The sequence below is a fragment of the Heptranchias perlo genome, chromosome 26, assembly GCF_035084215.1.
Source record: "Heptranchias perlo isolate sHepPer1 chromosome 26, sHepPer1.hap1, whole genome shotgun sequence".
Lineage (NCBI taxonomy): Eukaryota > Metazoa > Chordata > Chondrichthyes > Hexanchiformes > Hexanchidae > Heptranchias > Heptranchias perlo.
In genome coordinates, this window is record NC_090350.1 from 19,179,240 (window position 1) to 19,200,205 (window position 20,966).

At 41.6% G+C, this 20,966-nt stretch overlaps 1 protein-coding gene across 1 annotated transcript; it reads left to right on the forward strand.

The window, feature by feature from the left end:
* The first annotated feature begins 3,045 nt into the window (after positions 1–3,045).
* Positions 3,046–16,905, forward strand: LOC137342800 (platelet-activating factor receptor-like). The gene is made up of 3 exons (XM_068006984.1): positions 3,046–3,174; positions 9,619–9,722; positions 13,294–16,905. The coding sequence occupies exons 2-3, from the start codon at positions 9,676–9,678 to the stop codon at positions 14,321–14,323; spliced, it is 1,077 nt and encodes a 358-aa protein (XP_067863085.1). The 5' UTR covers positions 3,046–3,174; positions 9,619–9,675; the 3' UTR covers positions 14,324–16,905.
* The last annotated feature ends 4,061 nt before the right edge of the window (positions 16,906–20,966 follow it).

Sequence of the window (20,966 nt, forward strand, 5' to 3'; positions counted from 1 at the left end):
TAACTGGAGCTTGTGAAGGGTTGAGATGGGGAGGCTGGTGAGGAGAGCATTCAAGAAATCCATTCTAGAGATGATGGAAGTTTGATTTAGGGTTTCCACAACATATGGAGGGTGATGGGTATAGATAAGCAATGTTTTGGATGTGGGGTAGGAAGGTCAGTTCAGGGTATGATGGTGCATCACTTGGTTCAGTATGAGCAGGCATCTGGGGAGCTTGATGGAGCTGGAGTCAAAGGCACATAAGTACAGGTAGGAACTAGAAAGGATATTTTCAGCTTTGCTGAGCTGGAAAAAATGTTTTTTCATCCAAGGCTTGATGTTGGGCAGGTAATCAGTTCATGTAGCAAATATCTTGGAGATGATTGAGGTGGCAAAGAGACAGAGTTGTGTGTGATTAGCACACATGTGAAAGCTGATTTCATGCTTGTGGATAATGTCGCTGAGAGGTGGTATGTAAAGGATGAATAAGAGGGAGCCAATGACCAACACTGAGAGATACTGCACGTAACCCTCACGTGGGCCCTGCTAGAGAAACTGTTCAAGATGTCTGAGAAAGATATGGAACCAGGAGAGATCAGTGCCATGAAGAAGAACCATGGAGGGGAGCTGATGGAGGAAAATGCAGTGGTCAACAGTGTCAAAGGCAGAGATGGGACAATGGGCTATTGTCACAGTCATAGAGAATGTTGTTGGTGTTGTCAGAAACAGGATTGGAGGGATTAAAATAAGGGAATTCTGGAAGATGTCAGCACGATTAAACGTGGGAATACCGACTGATTTTTATTTGAACGCCAATGATAAGTCATTGGGATGGGATGCATCCTAGGTTGCTGAGGGAAGCAAGGGTGGAAATTGCGGAGGTACTGGCCATAATCTTCCAATCATCCTTAGATATGAGGGTGGTGCCAGAGGACTGGAGAATTGCAAATGTTACAACCTTGTTCAAAAAAGGGTGTAAGGATAAACCCAGCAACTACAGGCCAGTCAGTTTAACCTCGGTGGTGGGGAAGCTTTTAGAAACCATAATCTGGGACAAAATTAATAGTCACTTGGACAAGTGTGGATTAATAAAGGAAAGCCAGCATGGATTTGTTAAAGGCAAATCGTGTTTAAGTAACTTGATTGAGTTTTTTGATGAGGTAACAGAGAGGGTTGATTAGAGCAATGTGGTTGATGTTGTGTATGTGGACTTTCAAAAGGTGTTTGATAAAGTGTCACATAATAGGCTTGTCAGCAAAAGTGAAGCCCATGGAATAAAAGGGGCAGTGGCAGCATGGATACGAAATTGGCTAAGTGACAGGAAACAGAGGTTAGTGGCGAACGGTTGTTTTTCGGACTGGAGGAAGATATACAGTGAAGTTCCCCAGGGGTCGGTACTAGGACCACTGCTTTTTTGGATGTACGTCAATGACTTGGACTTGGGTGTTTTTTTTTTATTCGTTCATGGGATGTGGGCGTCGCTGGCGAGGCCGGCATTTATTGCCCATCCCTAATTGGCCTTGAGAAGGGGTGGTGAGCCGCCGTGTCCAGGGCACAATTTCAAATTTGCAGATGACACAAAACTTGGAATTGTAGTAAACAGTGAGGAGGATAGTGATAGACTTCAAGAGGATATAGACAGGCTGCTGGAATGGGCGGACACATGGCACATGAAATTTAATGCAGAGAAGTGCGAAGTGATACATTTTGGCAGGAAGAATGAGGAGATGCAGTATAAACTAAATGGTACAATTCTAATGGGGATGCAGGAACAGAGAGACCTGGGGGTATATGTGCACAAATCTTTGAAGGTAGCAGGACAGGTTGAGAAAGTGGTTAAAAAAGCATATGGAATTCTGGGCTTTATAAATAGAGGCATAGAGTACAAAAGCAAAGAAGTTATGTTGAACCTTTATAAAACACTGGTTTACCCACAGCTGGAATATTGTGTTCCATTCTGGGCACCGCCCAGGAGGGATGTGAAGACCTTAGAGAGGGTACAGAAAAGATTTACTAGAATGGTTCCAGGAATGAGGGACTTCAGTTACGTGGATAGACTGGAGAAGCTGAGGTTGTTCTCCTTAGAGCAGAGAAGGTTAAGATGAAATTTGATAGAAGTGTTCAAAATCATGAAGGGTTTAGATAAAGTAAATAATGAGAAACTGTTCCCATTGGCAGAAAGGTCAAGAACCAGAGGACACAGATTTAATGTGATTGGCAAAAGAACCAAAGGCGACATGAGGACAAACTTTTTTACGCAGCGAGTAGTTATGATCTGGAATGCACTGCCTGAAAGGGTGGTGGAAGCAAATTCAATCATGGCTTTCAAAAAGGAATTGGATAAATACTTGAAGGGAAAACATTTGCAGGGTTACGGGGAAAGAGCGGGGGAATGGGACTAACTGGATTGCTCTTACATAGAGCCGGCACGTGCTCGATGGGTCGAATGGCCTCCTTCTGTGTTGTAACCATTCTATGATTCTATGAACTGATCGTAACGACCATAACAAATTAACCTGGCAGCTGTTTTGCAGGTTACTTTTACACACTGCCCATCCTCAGTTCCAGACTCAGTCCTTCCCATGTACAGCCAGCTTTCTCCATCCGATTAACCTGACACCATTGAGGAAGAAGAACATTGTTTGTGTTAACTATATCAAGACTATTTAACTGATCAGAGTTATTGCCAGGTTTCACTGGTACAGGGGTGAGATTTGTGTTCACAATCTCTCAATCTGTAAACCAGATTGAATCGTAGCAATATAAAACCAAAAGCCCCGCTTATAATTGATTAATATAAAAAATTCCACCCACTCCCCACAGTACCAATCAAATGAATTGGGTACGATATGCTTACTACGAGTAATTTACAGGAAGGCGGATCTTTGATTAAAGTGATGTACAAAAAACGACGAAACAGATCAGATAAGATCCGAGCTGTCTTAGTGAGTTCCAAAACAAACCACTGGCCAATAGATGAGAAGGGGTGTGTCTGAACAGCAACTGTCAAGAGGGCCAGGCATTTCAATCCTGCATTAGTTTATTCAGTTTATACGAACTATCGTCTCCGCTGACTGCTAGTGTGTGAGACACACTAGGAATATGCCACTGCAAGGATTCGCTCTAGATCGTTTCTTTAGCAGTTTCTGAATTCACAGACGACCGATTGCTTTGTTTGGTGTCTCAGGGCCACTGGTGAGTGCTCCAACCTTAGTTTCTGTACTTATATAAAAAAAAAGATGCTTGAAGGTGTTAAAGTTTGAATCTTATGTACTTTGTGTAAGACAAAAATGATTTTCAACATTATTTTACTTTGTAGTTTATGCAGTAGAATTACTTGGAGTATCAGAATATGCACATTTACTATCAAGGTAGATTTGGGAAATTGGAATGGGCTGCCCTGTTATTGTAGGTATTCATTTCCCCCACCTTTTTCAGGAGCCTCTGCCAAGTACCACCCCCTGCTGCGAGGGAAGGTAAGGTGATCCACTCCAGGTGTCCACCAATGCACCTCTGTAATCAGCTGAGCGTTGATTGGATTGTGCCATCTGACGTTTCACTCCTCATCTCACTTCTGCTGGTTGACTGACTCCCTAACCACCTGGCTGAAATTGGGAACACATTGGTCCCAATATTTACAGGGAGGCGGGGAAGGTGCGGGGTATCCCGGTAGCGGAGGTGGGGGCGACACAAACCTGGCAAGGCTGGGGACGCGGAGGTCCTGCTGAATTTAACGGCAGGACCTCATTATAATCTTTTTCTTCTGTTTCTCGCCTGGCAGCCGGCCAAATTGACTGACTGCCGGGTGGAAAAACCAGTAGCAGGAGGCTGCAGCCGGGGACCCTTGGGGACGGACCCCGGCAACCGGGAGGGGAGCAGGCTGAAGATCGGGGCTTGGGGGATGGGGGGAGGTCACCAATCGCGGCCGGGGCTAGAGAGAGAACGCGATCGGCAGAAGGGAGGCCGAAGGTTTCCTCGAGGGGCTGGGGAGAGCACTCCTGCTCCACCTGGCCCACAAGGCTTGCTATAAAAAGCACTTATCACTGCCGGGTTTCCTGAGCCCTGGGAAACCCGGCCAGCAGCAGTTAAGTTTAAACCAGGCTTCCAACTGCAATGTGGGTGCCTGATTTAAATATGTTAATGAAGTGTCCCGCCTCTCCATGACGGGACACTCGTGTGCCTCGCTACTCACCACCGTAAAAATGGTGGCAGGCGCGTACGCGTCGGGTTCGGTTCGCGTTTTGCATTTTTTAGGGTTTAATTCTCCCTAACCTCCTCCCGTCCGTTGTGGGGAGGGGGGGGTTAATACCGAGGCCATTGTGTGGGGAATGTGCCACAAACCTAGAACCTGCTCCATGCGGTTCAGCACATCACTTCTGCAATTCAAATTTTGCAAACATCTGAAGGCATTTGCAGAACCGATATACTGAAAATTGAAAAAATTAACAGAATGAGAACTTTCTCAACAATTTACAAATTGTGTTCTCCTTCTGTTTTTCTGATTATTTGGTAAAGCAAAAGTGAATACTGTGCTGTATTTTGTTCCTCAGCACGCCCACTGGTTTAACTGCACTGCCTTTTAAAATTTCCCTCCATTTCTTTCGATTGGCTGTCTGTTCTGTTAAGCATATAAAAGGGGTACTGATCACTTAAAGGAACATTGTTCTCAAATAGGATGTCTTGCAAGATGCATTACTTGTGATTTTTTTTTTGTACTGGTCATTTAAGCTTGTATTAGATTAGTGGTAATAAATATAAGAAAAATGAATCTGAAGACTACATTGTAAATATTTACAGTAAGTAACATGAACTTACTCCAACACCAACTTGGTGGGTGTTGAATGACATTTTCCTGCCATTCCAGAAATCAAACCTACTTCCAGAACTTCCTGATGCAGTCGCACTGTCCTGTAGTTGTTGAATACTGCAGTCTGTACTCAGTGACAATTCAGTAGCTGATGATTCTCATTCCCCCTCATAGACTCCAGTCTACTAACCTTTGCTCTGGTTATCCCTTTACTACAGATTATTGTTTGGCTAATACAACTGCTAATTTTTAAAAAATTAACCTATTTTTACAAATATGTAAAATAATGTATTTCCTTTTTATCCCCTCTAATTTTCTCCCCTCCTCTCCTGGAGGTGTTGGGGGTAATTTTAACTTTTGACGATAGTGTAAAACGGACGATATGGAATAGGCTGCCCATTATACCTCTCTCCCCATTTTCATTTCCATTGAAGTTAAAATGACCACTGTTGACTCATGCCAGGTTGGTTTCCACAGATGGTGTTGGCAGCCCTCTGGTACAATGCCCAAGTGTTCATGTGTGAGCCTAGATACTGAGTGTTGTTGAACCATTTCACCATGGGGGCTAGCACAGCCAAGTCCTGTCTGCTGCTCACCTTGCATTCATGAATGCACACATCTAGCGAGGGGCCTCTGAACAGTGATCAGGCGTAGCTGATTAATCTAGTCATTTGCTTCCCTCATATCCTGGTTGATGGCACTGAGTCAAAAGTAGCTGCCTCATGGCCATTTTTGCTGAAATCCACTCATTTGCATAGGTTGAGAATCTAATCTGGGACCTTCCCAACCTGTGAAACTCAGCGCCATCCCAGAACACTAAGCAAATGGCTTTATTAAGTTTGCGATGACAGCTGCATGGATACACATTGTAAACATTGGTCATTGTGATAAGTTTGCATCATAATAGATAATGTACCTGCCACACCATCGACTGTGGTGATGTTGTTTTTTAAGTCAGTATTACAATAAAAAGATTACATTTGTAATGCCAGATATAAGGACATCAGAATGTTCTAAATCCCACCATCATATGTCCCTCCACATACGGACACAGTAAGGTGCCTCAAAAGATAATTGTTGTCACAATCCCTTTGCTTTAGATCTTCATTTTAATTACCACAATCACACTTCAACAAGCCATAAAATAGTCCTAAACAGCCCTCTTATTAAAAATGTCCATCTAAAATCAATAAACAACTTAGGTGCAATGCTAACTGGATGGGCTTGATCAAATTATGGAAAATTACTTTTATTTTAAATTATTTTATTCTCTATCCCTTTGCTTTTGTAGGGTTTCCTTGGACCACATACTTTCTAGGGCTGAGAGGATTGGCTGTTCCCAGAACTCCATCATTGCCATTAGTTGGTGCATGGCAGTGTCTGAGACAACTCTCCTTCCAATTTCTCTCTCTTCCTGTGGTCTCCACTTAGCCCTTCCCCACAGAGGCACAAACCTGTATCCCACCCATCTCTGGCACACATATTACAGCTTCCAAAAGCAAAATACTGCAGATGCCGGAAATCTGAAATAAAAACAGAAAATGCTGGGAATACTCAGCAAGTCAGGCAGCATTTGTGGAGAAAGAAACAGAGTTAACGTTTCAGATCGGTGACATCTTCGTCAGAACGGTTCTGACGAAAAGTCATCAACCTGAAACGTTGACTCTGTTTCTTTCTCCATAGATGCTGCCTGACTTGTTGAGTATTTCCAGCATTTTCTGTTTTTATATTGGAGCGTCCATGTGTCCTGCTACCCTAGGCAAACAATGTAACTGCTCTTATAATCAGGGGAAAATCCTTGTGTGTAGGTGGTGGGATTCAAACTTGTATATAGAGGCTGAAATGGATCTATGAGTCTTTCATCTTAACCACTTAGCCACAACTACCATACAGGTGGAGTATCAGTTACATAGCTGACAGGAGTGCTTGTAGTAACTATAAATGTGATTGTTGTAAAGATGTACGTCAATGGCATTAGTATTTACATATTTTGTTGACTTGTATAGCTGGCTTAATAAGGATGATGTGGAGATGCCGGTGATGGACTGGGGTGTATAAATGTAAGGAATCTTACAACACCAGGTTATAGTCCAACAGTTTTATTTGAAAATCACAAGCTTTCGGAGGCTTTCTCCTACGTCAGGTGACACTCACCTGACGAAGGAGAAAGCCTCCGAAAGCTTGTGATTTTCAAATAAAACTGTTGGACTATAACCTGGTGTTGTAAGATGGCGCAATAAGGAGGTCGTGCATTTTAACTGAGTAACTACTAAGAAGTGGCACATATTTTGCAGCTGTTACTATCACGGACATTCAGCAAGTGTATGTTTCCTCCCTCCCCACTAACCTCAATTCGATACTGGACGTTGGTGCTACATTGGCCTTTTCATGTGTGTGGGAAGCAGAGCAGATGGTGTCTGTGTGGGCAAGCGTCTGTCTAACTCACTATAAAAACACTTCTTCTTTTGTCTTGTTATTTTCTGAATTTCAGTGTCAACAAGACATGCGTTTTTTCTGGGTTTTTTTAAGCAGTGCTACTGTGAGACTCACCCACCCTCGGATTTCTTTTCCTCCTTGTGAGGAAGCCTCCACCCCAGGCAGTTTGGAGTCAGTTGGGAACCAATGTAGTGATATGTAGTACTGGTCCAGGACACAATTGTACACATTAATGCTTTATGTTACTCAGCAATTCTGCTACTGACAGTAAACAAAAAAAATAACGTACAAGTCCAGTGTCTAGGAGATGAGCCATGAAAATGAACAAATTGCTGATGGATTATGTCTTGTTTTCGAAAAGGAAAAAAGCCACCACTGTTACCAAACTACATCTCTTCAAACATCACAGGTAGAAAGTGCTGGTCGAAGTAGGTTTAAATGGTTACCAAGCAGAACCAAGGCCCACTCACTCATCAGGCCTACTACATTCGGTCCCTTCACGTAATTTGAGCATTTAATAACTTTTTCCAGCTGCTGATTTTTGTACTTAGAATCACTTTTTATAAGCATCTCTGGAACTATCAAACTTTTAACACCCAACATTCTGTTCTTCTCGGTTTTTTTAGTGTGAAAATTGAAGGCAAAAGGTGATTAGTGTACCACTGTGTGGTTATGCTCACCCAGAATCTATGTGGGGGATTTCTACAGGATGTGCTACACTGTAAAATTCTGTTACAATTGATTTCTGATAAATATGAAGTTTACCCAACTGATGTTACTGTGATTCTGAATCTTTATTAACCATGGATAAAATTGCCAGTTTACAAACCTTTGTACCACAGCACATGTTATTATCCATTCAGAACACACATAGTTCAGACAAAAAGATGATAACGCTGTCTTGGGTAGTGTTTTGAGTATTAAATATTGAATATGCTGGGATCTTAGTTCTGTATGTGCGCTATGCAATGGGAATGAAGAGCAAGTGAGTTGGTCGATTGAAATTCTCTGCAATGAGAATGAGTTGGAAATGATTTGAATGGGATACTGTGGATTCGAGGGAGAACTCCTGCTCCTCCTGGCTCGATGGGAACGATTTTAAAAAAAACCTTTTGTTGGCAGCCATTGCTTAGACCACAACGACTGCTGAAGAATCCTCACTGGAGCAGGCCCGGCTCCTGCTTATGTTAGGAACCTAATGTCTGTTTTAAGCAGGCAGCCTGTGTAGTGAGTGCAACGAGGTCCAGTTCCTACCCCTTGATTTTAAAGGAAAGGTAGTAAGCACCCTGGGGAGCTTGCAGGCTGGCTAAATAATGGGGAAAAAGGCAGGAGCAATCGGTTCTGAAAACTGCTTTGAGTTCACAATGATTTTTGGATTCTGCTCATGTTGTTACAGGAACTGTACCTGCTGCAATGCAAACATCTGAAGTCTGGGTTGGGGACCGCTTGTTAGTTTTAACTTCAGCAATTCAGTCAATACGCCCACCTCCGTCTGGCAAGAGGTCCTTTAGCTGGCGCGAAACAATGCCGCAGCCCATTAACGCTCCATGAATTCCACACCTATGTAGTGCATTACAGTAACCCCAGACTTTGGAACTCATTGATACTTCCTCAAAAAACATTTTTATTGATTCCGAAACAGTTCCCAAAGTAGCCCGAGTTTAGGAAATATCAGTTTATGATTCCCTTTATTTACCAAGATAAGGAAATATATAGGTTGTTCTATTTGTTTATCTTTTAGAGCTGACATTTACCTGCATAGGTGTGACTAAGACTAAATACTTCATTCTAACAGCAGTTTGTGAGTGGTCCCTGTCGCAGCCATACAGTTAACTGACAGATCTTAAAGAATAAACAGTCTTTAAAATTAGCTGCATCCCAGTAAATAAAAATAGATAGATTTTCTTTACTTTATTCCTCATGGGCATGACTGGTCTTTGGCAAAATAATGCTAGTAACAGTTCGATTATAGTCAGTAATGGGACTCTAATCTCTGTAAAATTAAACCCCCAAATGAAAGAGACTACTTTACTGCTCTCCCCAAGTTTGAATATTGATGATTGAAAGTGTAGAAGTAAGAAAGCAGGGCAAGAGAAAAGGCTGTTTGACTCATCAAACCTACTGCTTTGATTAATGTCTTAGGATGCATTCAATTTTTACCTCTCTACTGTTTTAATTTTTCCTATGTAGCATTACATTAACTATATTAAGCTGACTGCTTGCAGGACAAAGGGCTAAAAGGGCAGCCAATTGCACTTATGAAGGTGGCAGAGACTGCACGCTGTGCAGGAATTTAGATGTGAGAGGAATTAGTTTTATGGACTGTGAGTGGGTAGCTCTTGAATCTGGTGTAAGTTTGCGCTACTGTTTTGACATACAATGTTTTATTCCTACAGGGTGCCACTGATTGTATGCTGTAGAGAGATCTAGATGTGAAAGAAGCTCCGGACACAATGGGGTCACTACTGTGGGGCATGAGTGAGAAGCCCTTAAATTTGGTGTAAGTTTGCATTATTGTTTTGCTGCCACGTGTCTATTCACTACAGCACTTTTTAATAGAGCATCTCCCCTGATGATGGCATTGCTGGTAGCTTCTTCCTCACTAAAAGAGAAAGTGTACAAAATACCTATTTCAGAACGCTCAATTGCATTGTTTATGGCTCACTCACCGAGGGAGAAATGATATAAAACACTTTCTTTATCATACACTACTTCTCTTCAAAAAAAACCTCTCTGTAATTGCTTGACCTTTGTTACAAACTGCTATCCATTTGAACTCTTGATGGGTAAGCCAACGTGTTGCTTTTTCACCTCAATACCATATGATGAAAAGAGTGTTGCAGAAGTAAGCAACATATCTTGTGGGGAGAGAGGCAAGTCTGGCATCCAGCAGTGCCTTCTGTTTGAACTGTGCTACCTGTGTTAGGGTTACCGATGATGGGAAACTGCTTCATCAGTTTGAAAAAAAAACTCAGAGCTATCGTGACTTGAAAAAGCTCTCTGATGATGTTTTGACCATGAATTCAACATGTCTTGATGTAGTTGCATCAGCAGCAATCTACTCCCATTCATTTCAGTAGAAAACAATTATGAACAAAATACTAAGTATGAGTAAGTGAATGATTCAGACTGATGTGAAATAATGGAAAAGTATTATTCACATCACAGTAATTTCCATATTCAAGTTTTAACAGGGAATGGGTTGTGTGATTCAGTTTTTATTCACTGAATTAGTTTACTCCTTGGATGCTATTGAGTGTGTGATGTGTCTTGGAGCATGCAGCAAACCCGCTGTGTCCTTAATGACAAGTTCAGTGCTGAGCAATACATTTTGATATGAAATCAAGATATTTAAAACTGTGTTTGCCTCAGATAGCTGGTTTCAAAGGGTTTGATGTTACCATTAGCCATTTGCTGACCAGTGAACCCTGCTGGGAAATGTGGAAACATGGGCCAGGAATTTTCTTGGAGCTGCTCCCGCTCCTCTGCTGTAATTTCTCCATAAGTGCGATGGAAAACCCCCTTTACGGCAAAGTTACAGTGGTGGAGCGGGAGCAGCATCGAGGAAATTACCGGCCATGGACATCGGATGAGATCAAAACCAAGTCACCTGTGATGCCCATAACCTGCTGACACTCGCTATCTAGGCTCACTCACGAAGAATGCTCCCTTGGGTGGGTGCTGCAGGGCTGTTAATGGTTGAGAAACTATACTCCAGGATAAGTCATTGTATGAGGGGAGGAAATTAAGAGCAAAAAAAGGGAATTTTTCACTCCAGCACATACTGAAACTCCCCTAAAATCTACATCAAAGTTTATCATTTTTTAAGTTCTTAAACTAGAATATAATCATTCTCTCTTATTGTAATGCACACTGTCTGAACCTGAGGGGTAGTAAAAGGAAAAGTCTTCAGAACTGTATACTTCATTTACCAAACAGCTTGTAAACCTGATGAGACAGAAAATGCTCCTGTGTTCTGCCATGAGGTTGACTTCTTGCACAAATATTGAATGGTAATTGTATCCTCTTTTAAAATAATGATATTCAGAAATAAACTGACACTTTGTGATCTTCTTGCATGCCTATGTTTGGCATTGAAATTGGGAGACTGTGTCTCTCAGAGAGTTAACAAGCATGGCCTCCCCCATATAGTCTCAAGTTATAAACTCGCAAACCTGCCAGATATTGTAGGAACTATGAATTTGCTGAAACCGTCTTCAGTCATTATCTATACATAAGAAGCCAGTTACCAGTTTGCACTTTTAATTGCACTTACCCTGGAAAGCCTTTGGAGTATTTACACTGACCTTTCTAATTGTTAACAGATGGATTTGGTGGGTTTCGAGGTCATTATTCATTCTGGAATGAAAAATAAGTGCAGATAGTCCTGCACAGCTTACTGTAACTTCCCACTTAAACACCATTTACCATCACCTCTCTCATACGAGGCTGTCAACACTGGGAAAATGCAAAGAGTGAGATTTATAATCAAGCAGAGTGAGACTGATTGCAAACTCATTCAGACACATAGGAGTAGATTTTGACATTGTGCGATAGTGCACAAAATCAAGATCTACTCCATGGTGCCCTGTTTATTTATGAAAGAGATACATCAAAATTAGTTACATTTTAAATCACAGTGGGGTAGATTTAGCTAGGCCTTCTGCTGTGCTCAATGAATGAAACCAATCCAACATTATAGATGCAAACATCTCTGGTATGTACTAATGTCCTATCCCCATTCTCTCAAACCGATGTGATATTGTCAGTATACGCATTTCTGTTAATTGCTTCATCTTGTCAAATTTTGAATAACTTGTGCATCCCTGGGTGAACCAAATTTAATGTCATAGCAACAACATTATATAAATTAACCTGAGAATTCCTTCTCAGCTAAATAGGCAAAAATCTCAAAATGCGACAGGTTACGAAAGACACTGTTGCTCAAATTCCCGGACCTGTGCTCTCTTTGAGCACAGCTTCCAGCTTGGAGTGTGGGATCGATGAAATTATCTTTATATCCCAACTTATGGAATATTTGTTTTGCAGAGACACTATCCATGTAAAAACATTGGAAAAACCTTTTTTTATTTGGTGCTATGGTCAAAAATCAGAAGAGCTGTGAACATTTTCCATCATGATGACATTATGCATAAGTGATGTGACAATCCAGTCAGTGTCTGTAAATAAACAAATTCTTCAAAAAATTGCCAAACACATTTTTGTGAAGAGACTGCTCCTTTAAATCTCAATTTCAGTGGCATTGATTCCTAGTTATAGTATCGACATCATAAACCGATACAGGAAGATTTTCTCTAGCTGATATTTCTAGTGAAATTACAAAGCTGACAGCTAATCAAACAGGACATTTTTACAAATGCAAATGGTGTTGTTACACTAAAGGAAATCATCCTCACAGATGTTTTCTTTGAGACTTCAACATAGGCCCATTTTAGCTCTGGTGTATGTTTTCAATGAGTTTTTAATTTTTAAAAGATATTTTTCTATGGGGAATATATTCTGTTTATTTGTCATGAGTTGTAATCATAGTTTTGCTTGAGTTGCTTTACTTCATCTTTAAACTAGCTGGTTCCTCCTTTCTCCAGATCAGCTTAAGTGACCGACGCAATGGTGAGGCTATCCCATCTGTCATTGTCCCAATGGGCAGCTTGTGACTCAGAGGTCAGGTTGGAGCTGAGCATGAACATACAGCTGCAGTCTGCTTAGCTTTCCATGTACAAAATGGCAGCCTAAATGTAGTAGGAAACAAGTTACTGTGCGGAAAATTAATTCATTTTGTTCTTATTCTTATATATTTCAATTGGCCTATTGTTGATAATGCCAATTATCTACTTCTTAAAGATTTTGCCTAAAATGAGGTAAACAACTGAGGCTCCTTAAGATGATTGAGAGCCCATCATTTCAGATCTTATCAGTATTTGCCTTAATTTCCTGTTACTAATTCTTCAAATATTAGCTGAAAACAGCTTTTAGGATGCCCTATAACTCCTCGCGTGATTGACAGGATTCTGTTCTGACCTTACCCGCCCATTTTTTTTATTGTGCTGCAGGGAGGCAACGATGAACTCCAGTGAGAACTCCAGTTTGATGGAGAGACCAGCTCGTGAGGCCTGTGACATTCAGAACCCTGTTCAGAACTTCATTCTACCACTCGTCTATGTGGTGGTCCTGTTTGTAGGACTCTTTGGGAACTGCATTGCACTGCTGATATTCCTACAGAATGCCAGGAAGGTTAAAAAAGCAATCCGAGTATATCTGATTAACCTCACTCTGGCCGACATCATGTTTAACTTCACTCTGCCATTTTGGATTGTTTATTACTTCAAAGGCGGAGACTGGATCTTCTCGGAAGTCACCTGCCGGGTAGCTGGAGTGTTGTACTACCTGGCGACATACAGCGCCATCACTTTTATGATCCTCATTAGCATTAACAGATACTGCACAGTCCGAATGACAAAACAGAAGATTGTTTTGAATAATCCGAGAGGATCCCTTTACACCTGTGGGGCCATTTGGATATTTTGGCTTGCATGTGCCATTCCTGCAATGATTCAGCAGCAGACGTTCAGGAAGGGGCATAACGTCACAAAATGTTTCGAAGAATACTCTGACGGAAGCATTTACGTGTATGCGTCTTTCATTTTCTTCCTCATGTCCTTCTCGATTGTTCTTCTGAGCTACATTTCAATTATGAAAGCTCTTTCATCCCAGGGGAATGCTTCCCAAGGCATCCATCGAAGGCTGGCTAAATCAATGGTGCTGGGAATGCTCATAGTATTTCTGATCTGCGTTTTACCTTATCACATTTCCCTAATCCCCTGGGAGTTAAGCAGAGCTAACTCCAAAGGGACGTCTGATTGTGCCCCTCCCAAGGCCGTAGACATTGTACACAAACTGAATTTGGCTTTGCTGAGCATGAACAGCTGCATTGATCCAATCATCTACTGCTTCTCCGTAAAAAGGTTTCGCAGAGAGTTGAACAAAACATTCAGAAAATTGGTGCGCTGCTTGCCATTTCAGACGCACACATTTGAGGCCTCAGAAATTCACATCAGGTCAACTTCACTCACTACCTCGTAGACTTGAGACTGACAGGAAATGGTGCCTGACCTTAAATTCTGTGCCAGCACTCATCACTCCGCAGTGCTCGACATTTTTTCAGCTGAGTTTAAAAAAATCCAGATCACCTTTGGGGGAAATTATTCTCAGGTTTTATTGTTGTAAAGCATCCACTGGGCTTTATTTAGTTGTATCCTACACCAAAAGGAAGCTTGGTATGACTCAAAAGGCGAATTGTGACTGCAAAATTTTTGAATATCTACGGAGTGAATTTTTATCTTCTAATTTTAATGGATGAAAAGTCACGAGACTGTGCACATGGCCAAATTCCTGACATGCACTGCCAGCACGAGAAGGTCTGTGCTAGAGCACTGAAGACTAAAATTGAACCCTATTTTCTAAGTTGATGATTTTAAAGGAGCATTGCCTCCATGAAAAAATACGAGAAATGTTTTTGGGGAGGAAGATTTACTGGAAGAGTCTCACCATTTTTATTATAATAAGGTCAAATACAAGTAATGTGAAACATGTCTTGATGCAATATTACATTACTGAGCCAAGTATTGGGAAGTATGTGGGGCAGAGGGACTTTCCTCTGCACTTAACCCAATATACACTTAGTGTAGGAGTTCTTTTTACTGACCATGCATACTGATAGCAAATGTTCCATTCTCCACACTGACAAGCACAATGTTCAAAGGGAAATTGGGACCAGATACATTGCACTGGTATTTTTCTCCATTGCAAACAATCCTGATCATCTTGGTTTTTTTGAAAACTAGTTTGTGACCTTGATTTTAAAACGTTTCTTTTGTAGGTGCATTGCTCCATGCTTTTTTTGTATTGCGTAAATTTTGTAAATGATAAGATATTTACAATCTTTTTGTTTGTACTCTTCATTTAAATCTTGACCTTGGCTTTGTTTAGTGATAAAGCTGGAGATAATTAACACAAGAATATAGCCATGTCGGCCTTCCATCATGACTGTTTTTATGAGAATCGTATTAAGTCTTATTAAGATTATGTGGATGATGCGTGTAAATGAATGCTTGCACACAAAGTGTAAAATAAATCTGTTACTATTTATGGAAGAAAAGACTTGCAAAATCATAGAATCATTTGGTGCAGCAAGTCTGTGCTGGTATTTTCTCCACATCTACCCGACAGTCTAATTCCACTCTCCTGCTCATTCACCATATGCCTTAATATTTTTCAAGCAACTAATACCCTTTTGAAAGAATTTGACATTCTGCTTCAACAACAGGATTGTGGGAAAATAACTACCCTTCGTATAAAGATTTTGTTCCTTACATTCCCTTTAATTCTTTTTTCATGCTCATCTTAAATTTGTGAGCTTTATATCATCTCTCCGACCACTGGAAATTATCTATCACTACTTACCATATCATAATAGATAATCCTGAAGACCCTCTTTCAGGTCACCACTGAACCTTCTCCGCTCTGGTGAAAAATCCCTAACTTCTCAAGACTCTCTTCATAGCTGTAATTCCTAAGAACATCTTAATGAATCTACATTGCACCTTTCCATTGCTTTACGTCCTTCCCACAATGGGATGCCCAAAACTGTACCCAATACACCAACTGTGATTTTTTACAAGTTCATCATTGCCTATATACAAAACCAGGGATTACATGGGGTCCAGTGTCGCAGGACTCCAACAGATGTGGAGGCAGAGGGGAGACAAACAAAGACAAGGAAGAACAGCTGGAAGGACCAGTTCCACTCTATAGAGGGGCAGCTCATAGATCACTGAATGGCATTTACAGTAACCATGGAGATTTGTCTACCTGCCATCCTATATTCCAGCTGAAGAAGAAAGACTGGCATCATTGAGGATCAGATGGGAGTTACAGTTGGGAGAATAAAATTATAAATATCATAGTGACCATACTTAGACAGAATACTTGGCTCCTGATATCTGCTCCCAACAATAAATTATACTAGATATTTGACCGGGGTTAGCACTGTGAGTTGGCAGTTGAACATTGCAGATACATGTCAAACCTTTTCAAAATCCATCTTTATTGATATGAGGTTGGATCATTAAGTTATTTAGCAGTACAAAATACAATGCATAGGCTACACCTTTTAGTAGGTTTTTGTCCCTGACATGTTTAGAGAGTGACTTGTGCAACAGCAGTTGAGCAGGAACAGATGGCCATTGATATCAGTGCCAATATTATGAAAACTGTGGTTCCTGACTTTCAGACAGAGAGATAAAAAAGAGAAACTCCTTCAGAGAGAATAAGATACTGCAGACAAAATTTTAACAAACAGAAAAATCTGTGGAGCAGGCAACTTATTCACAGCTCCAAAGGTGTTTTTCTTAAAATAACTATTAAATGAGGTGGGGCTGTAAGTGTAACTTATATAACCTGGATTTTATGGTAAATGGTCCCACGCAACACAATGCATCAAATAAACCAAAATGTAGCACTTAGGAACAACACCTGCTCAAGGCAGGTGTCGTATAATTTTCTCTTACGTGACTACTTCAGTTCACTGGTTTAATGCTTGTTGTTCTTATGTTTGGTTTGCGTTGCACTGAAAGTGTGGTCTTGTATTTTAGTCTAGTTTTTAATTGCTAATTATTAAAATATTATTTTGACAGCATGTTTATTGTTTGTTTCTTAATTGATGGTCTATTCCTTACACATTTTAAACAGGCTTGGGCTCTTTTCTCTAGAAAATAGAAGGTTGAGGGGTGACCTAATAGAGGTCTTTGAGATTATGAAAGGGTTTTATAAAGTAGTCGTGGAGGAGGTGTTTCCACTTGTGGGGGGAGACCAAAACTAGGGGCCATAAATATAAGATAGTCACTAATAAATCCAATAAAAAATTCAGAAGAAAATGGAACTCGCTACCACATAGAATAGTTGAGGCGAATAGCATAGATGCATTTAAGGGGAAGCTAGATAAACACATGAGGGAGAAAGGAATAGAAGGATATGTTGATGAGGTTAGATGAAGTAGGGTGGGAGGAGGCTCGTGTGGAGCATAAACATCAGCACAGACCTGTTGGGCCGAATGGCCTGTTTCTACGCTGTACATTCTATGTAATTCTATGTAATTTTAAATCTATTTTCTTCCTTTTTTAGAAACCTCCACCTTTCATGCCAAATACCATTTCTTGATAGTTCTTTTTAATGACTACGTATGTGACCTACTTTAAACTGAGAAATATGAGCCTGTACTTTTAGTAGAGGATGGCCTTTAGCCCCATATAGGGTCGCCCTCCTTTGGTGCATCTATTGCAGCATGACCTCCAGGCTTTCAGTATTGAAGGGAGCAGTGTTAAACACATGTCTTTTCTATGCCATTGTGAACAATAAGGCTATTTTTTAATCGCCACTGCAACTTTCCCTTTTGTGGCAAATTGCAGCCCAGTAAGAACTAGTGCTGTGCCAGATTTTGCAATCCTTGGCCAAGTAGGCTGCAGACTGTGTTCTCTATGATAGTTTTTCCTTTGCATGTAGCCTATTCAAAATAGGGACTGGAATTTATATTGTAAAATTCGATGCATCCCAGCCCTTGTTATATGGAGAGGGGTCCGCTCATGATATGGGCATGCACACATGCAAAATTTTCAAAATCACAAATTTAATGACCCTGAATTTCTATGGGGTTCTCCTGCTGTAACTTTGGCAGAAATGGTGTAAGTGGCCATTTCTCCAGGGATTCGCAAGGAAGTTACGGTAAACCTTTATCAGTCACTGGTTAGGCCTCAGCTAGAGTATTGCGTCCAATTCTGGGCACCACAATTCGGGAAGGATGTCAAGGCTTTGGAGAGGTCGCAGAGGAGGTTTACCAGAATGGTACAAAGGATGAGGGACTTCAGTTATGCGGAGAGACTAGAGAAGCTGGGATTGTTCTCCATAGAGTGGTGAGGTTATGGGGAGATTTGTTCAAAATTATGAGGGGTTTTGATAGAGTAGGTAGGGAGAAACTGTTTCGACTGGCAGGAGGGTCGGTAACCAGAGGACACAGATTTAAGATAATTGGCAAAAAATCCAGGTGGAAAATGAGAAGAAATTTTTTTACGCAGCGAGTTGTTATGATCTGGAATGCACTGTCTGAAAAGGTGGTGGAAGCAGAGTCAATAAAAACTTTCAAAAGGAAATTAGATATAAACTTGAAAAGAAGAAATTTGCAGTGCTATGGGCAAAGAGCAGGGGAGTGGGAATAATTGGATAGCTCTTTCAAAGAGCTGGCACAGACACGATAGGCCAAATGGTCTCCTTCTGTGCTATATGATTCTATGAATCCATCTCTCATTGGAGACTCCCCATGGATATTCCAGGCGAATAAGGCCAACTTCACCGTGAAATCCATTCCCAAAACATGTAAAGAGGAACTTTCCGTCTGAGATTCTATTTGAGGTGAGAGTTAGTCCAATCTCAGTGAAATTCATTCTTGAAGCATAGCAGCTCTGAGCACTGTGGGCTGTGTAGGTCAGTCTTTGAGCACAGGATTGTTATTTTGAAACCTGTGGTGCATCACACAACCTCCTGCTCCATGCTTCTCTGCTGAACCCAAAATAGAGAACTTGTCATGAAATCATGAACGCCCCTGTGAGTTCGGTTAAAAAATGTTAACCCCATTTACTTCCTGGTGCAATGAATTAGAACATAATTCTTTCAACTCTGGACCTGGATTTAAATGCAGCTCACACTAATGGGTTGAAAATCTCCTCTCTCCATCAGCTGTAAGATTCCTATGTGAAATGAGTTTGGAGAATCTCAATCCATTACATGGTGGGCACAATTCAGAACCTTAAAATTAGAGCTAGGCCATTCAGGGGTGATGTCAGAAAGCACTTCTTCACATAAAGGGTAGTTGAAATCTGGAACTCTCTCCCCAAAAAAGCTGTTGAGGCTGGGGGGTCAATTGAAAATTTCAAAACTCAGATTGATTGATTTTTGTTAGGCAAGGGCATTAAAGGATATGGAACCAAGGCGGGTAGATGGAGTTAAGACATAGATCGGCCCTGGTCTAATTAAATGCTTGAGGGGCTGACTGGTCTACTCCTGTTCCTATGTTCCTAAAGCCTAGATTTTCTGCTTGGGCAAAATCCTGAGTGATAGTAGACCGAGAAACGATTCATGCCTGCCCAATGTGAAGTGGACTCACTTTGCCATAGTTTCTGGGGTCAGCCTAATTAAAATATTTTGATGTGCTCCAGGCATCAGGAGTCCAGTTGGGAGGGAGCAGATCTCGTGCATTGCTGCAGGATTTAAAGGCCAGAAGCAGCTTAAAGGGACAGGCATCTGCCAAAACCGTTTTGCAACACTGCAGAAAGTTTTGATTAAACCTAATGTCTGTCAGGTCCGGTGGAGGGCATGGAGCTCCCAGGCAGTCAGATGCAGCTGTGGATATGCTGCTGGGACAACTTAGGCATGGAAGGGAGGTCCTTTCATGACTCCAAGGAGAGCACTACAGGGACAATGGAAGGAATTGGCTGGTACAGTCAGCACGAGCACCACCACGCTTTGCATGGCAGCAAGAGGAATAATGATGTAACCAAGTCAGGCAAGCTAACGGGAACCAGTCCCACCTCCCAAGAATGCACAGTACTAAGCATGTCTATTACTAACAGTGACCTCCCTTCACACTGTACTAAAGTGCTTGAATTGCCTAGGAGCCAGCATGGCATGCTTTACACTCCCAGCCTTCACCTAAAGCATTCCTTCACTCACAGCCTGATCTGCATTCACCCACTAAAAGCCTTGCATGGAAATTAATTGCTTGGTACATCCCGCCAGTCATCATACCCATTATGGGCTGCATACTGACATCTGCATTTTATTGCATATCATGATATCCAAAGTTAATTCTCAGTTTTACAGAGCAAGATAACTTAGAATAGCTGGAAGAGATTTGCAGCAGATGATAGACTCTCAAACCTCTTAACTCTCACCATCTATGAAGATGGTGTCAGAGACAGGGAAATAGGAGGGTGCGTGTCAGCTGTGGGTTTGTGATGACATTCTGCTTCTCTTCTTTCTCATCCTAGTGTTCTCCGAATAACTTGTCAGCAAACTGTACCATGAAACCTTCAGGCCACTATTTCTGCTGAAAGTGACATGAACTCTGCTCGTCAGCAACCCATTCTACCATCCCTTCCTTTTATCCTCCTCTATATGTGTGTGAAGAAGATGAGCCAGGCCCCAGTGCATCAGGTCCAGCCAGTACTTCAGAACATGTACTGGCATTCACTCTATCCCTTGCAAATCACTGGTTAAGCCCCACCTGGAGTATTGTGTCCAATTCTGGGCACCACACTTTAGGAAGGATGTCAAGACCTTAGAGAGGGTGCCAGGGACGCAGGACTTCAGTTATGTGGAGAGACTAGACAAGCTGGGGTTGTTCTCCTTAGAGCAGAGAAGGCTAAAGGGAGATTTAATAGAGGTATTCAAAATCATAAAGGGCCCGATATTAGGAGAGAGGTGGGTTGTCAGTGGGGGGTCGACTGGGCGCGTGGGTAATGCGCCCAGTGAAATTGGAGTGCTCTGCACGCAATTGCAGCCTAATTGAAGGTACTTACACATGCTTCCGGGTTTCCTGTTCCAGACCTGCGCAGCGGGCACACGGCGCACCCGCATCAGAGGCTGTCAGTAGGAGGAGCCCTATTTAAAGGGGCAG

What these genes read in the sequence shown, in the direction of transcription:
- LOC137342800 (XM_068006984.1), top strand. Translation starts at nt 9,676, where the DNA reads ATGGGGTCACTACTGTGGGGCATGAGTGAGAAGCCCTTAAATTTGGT. An exon ending in GAGAAGCCCTTAAATTTGGT is followed by an intron (nt 9,723 to 13,293) that starts GTAAGTTTGCAT and finishes ATTGTGCTGCAG; the next exon opens with GGAGGCAACGATGAACTCCA.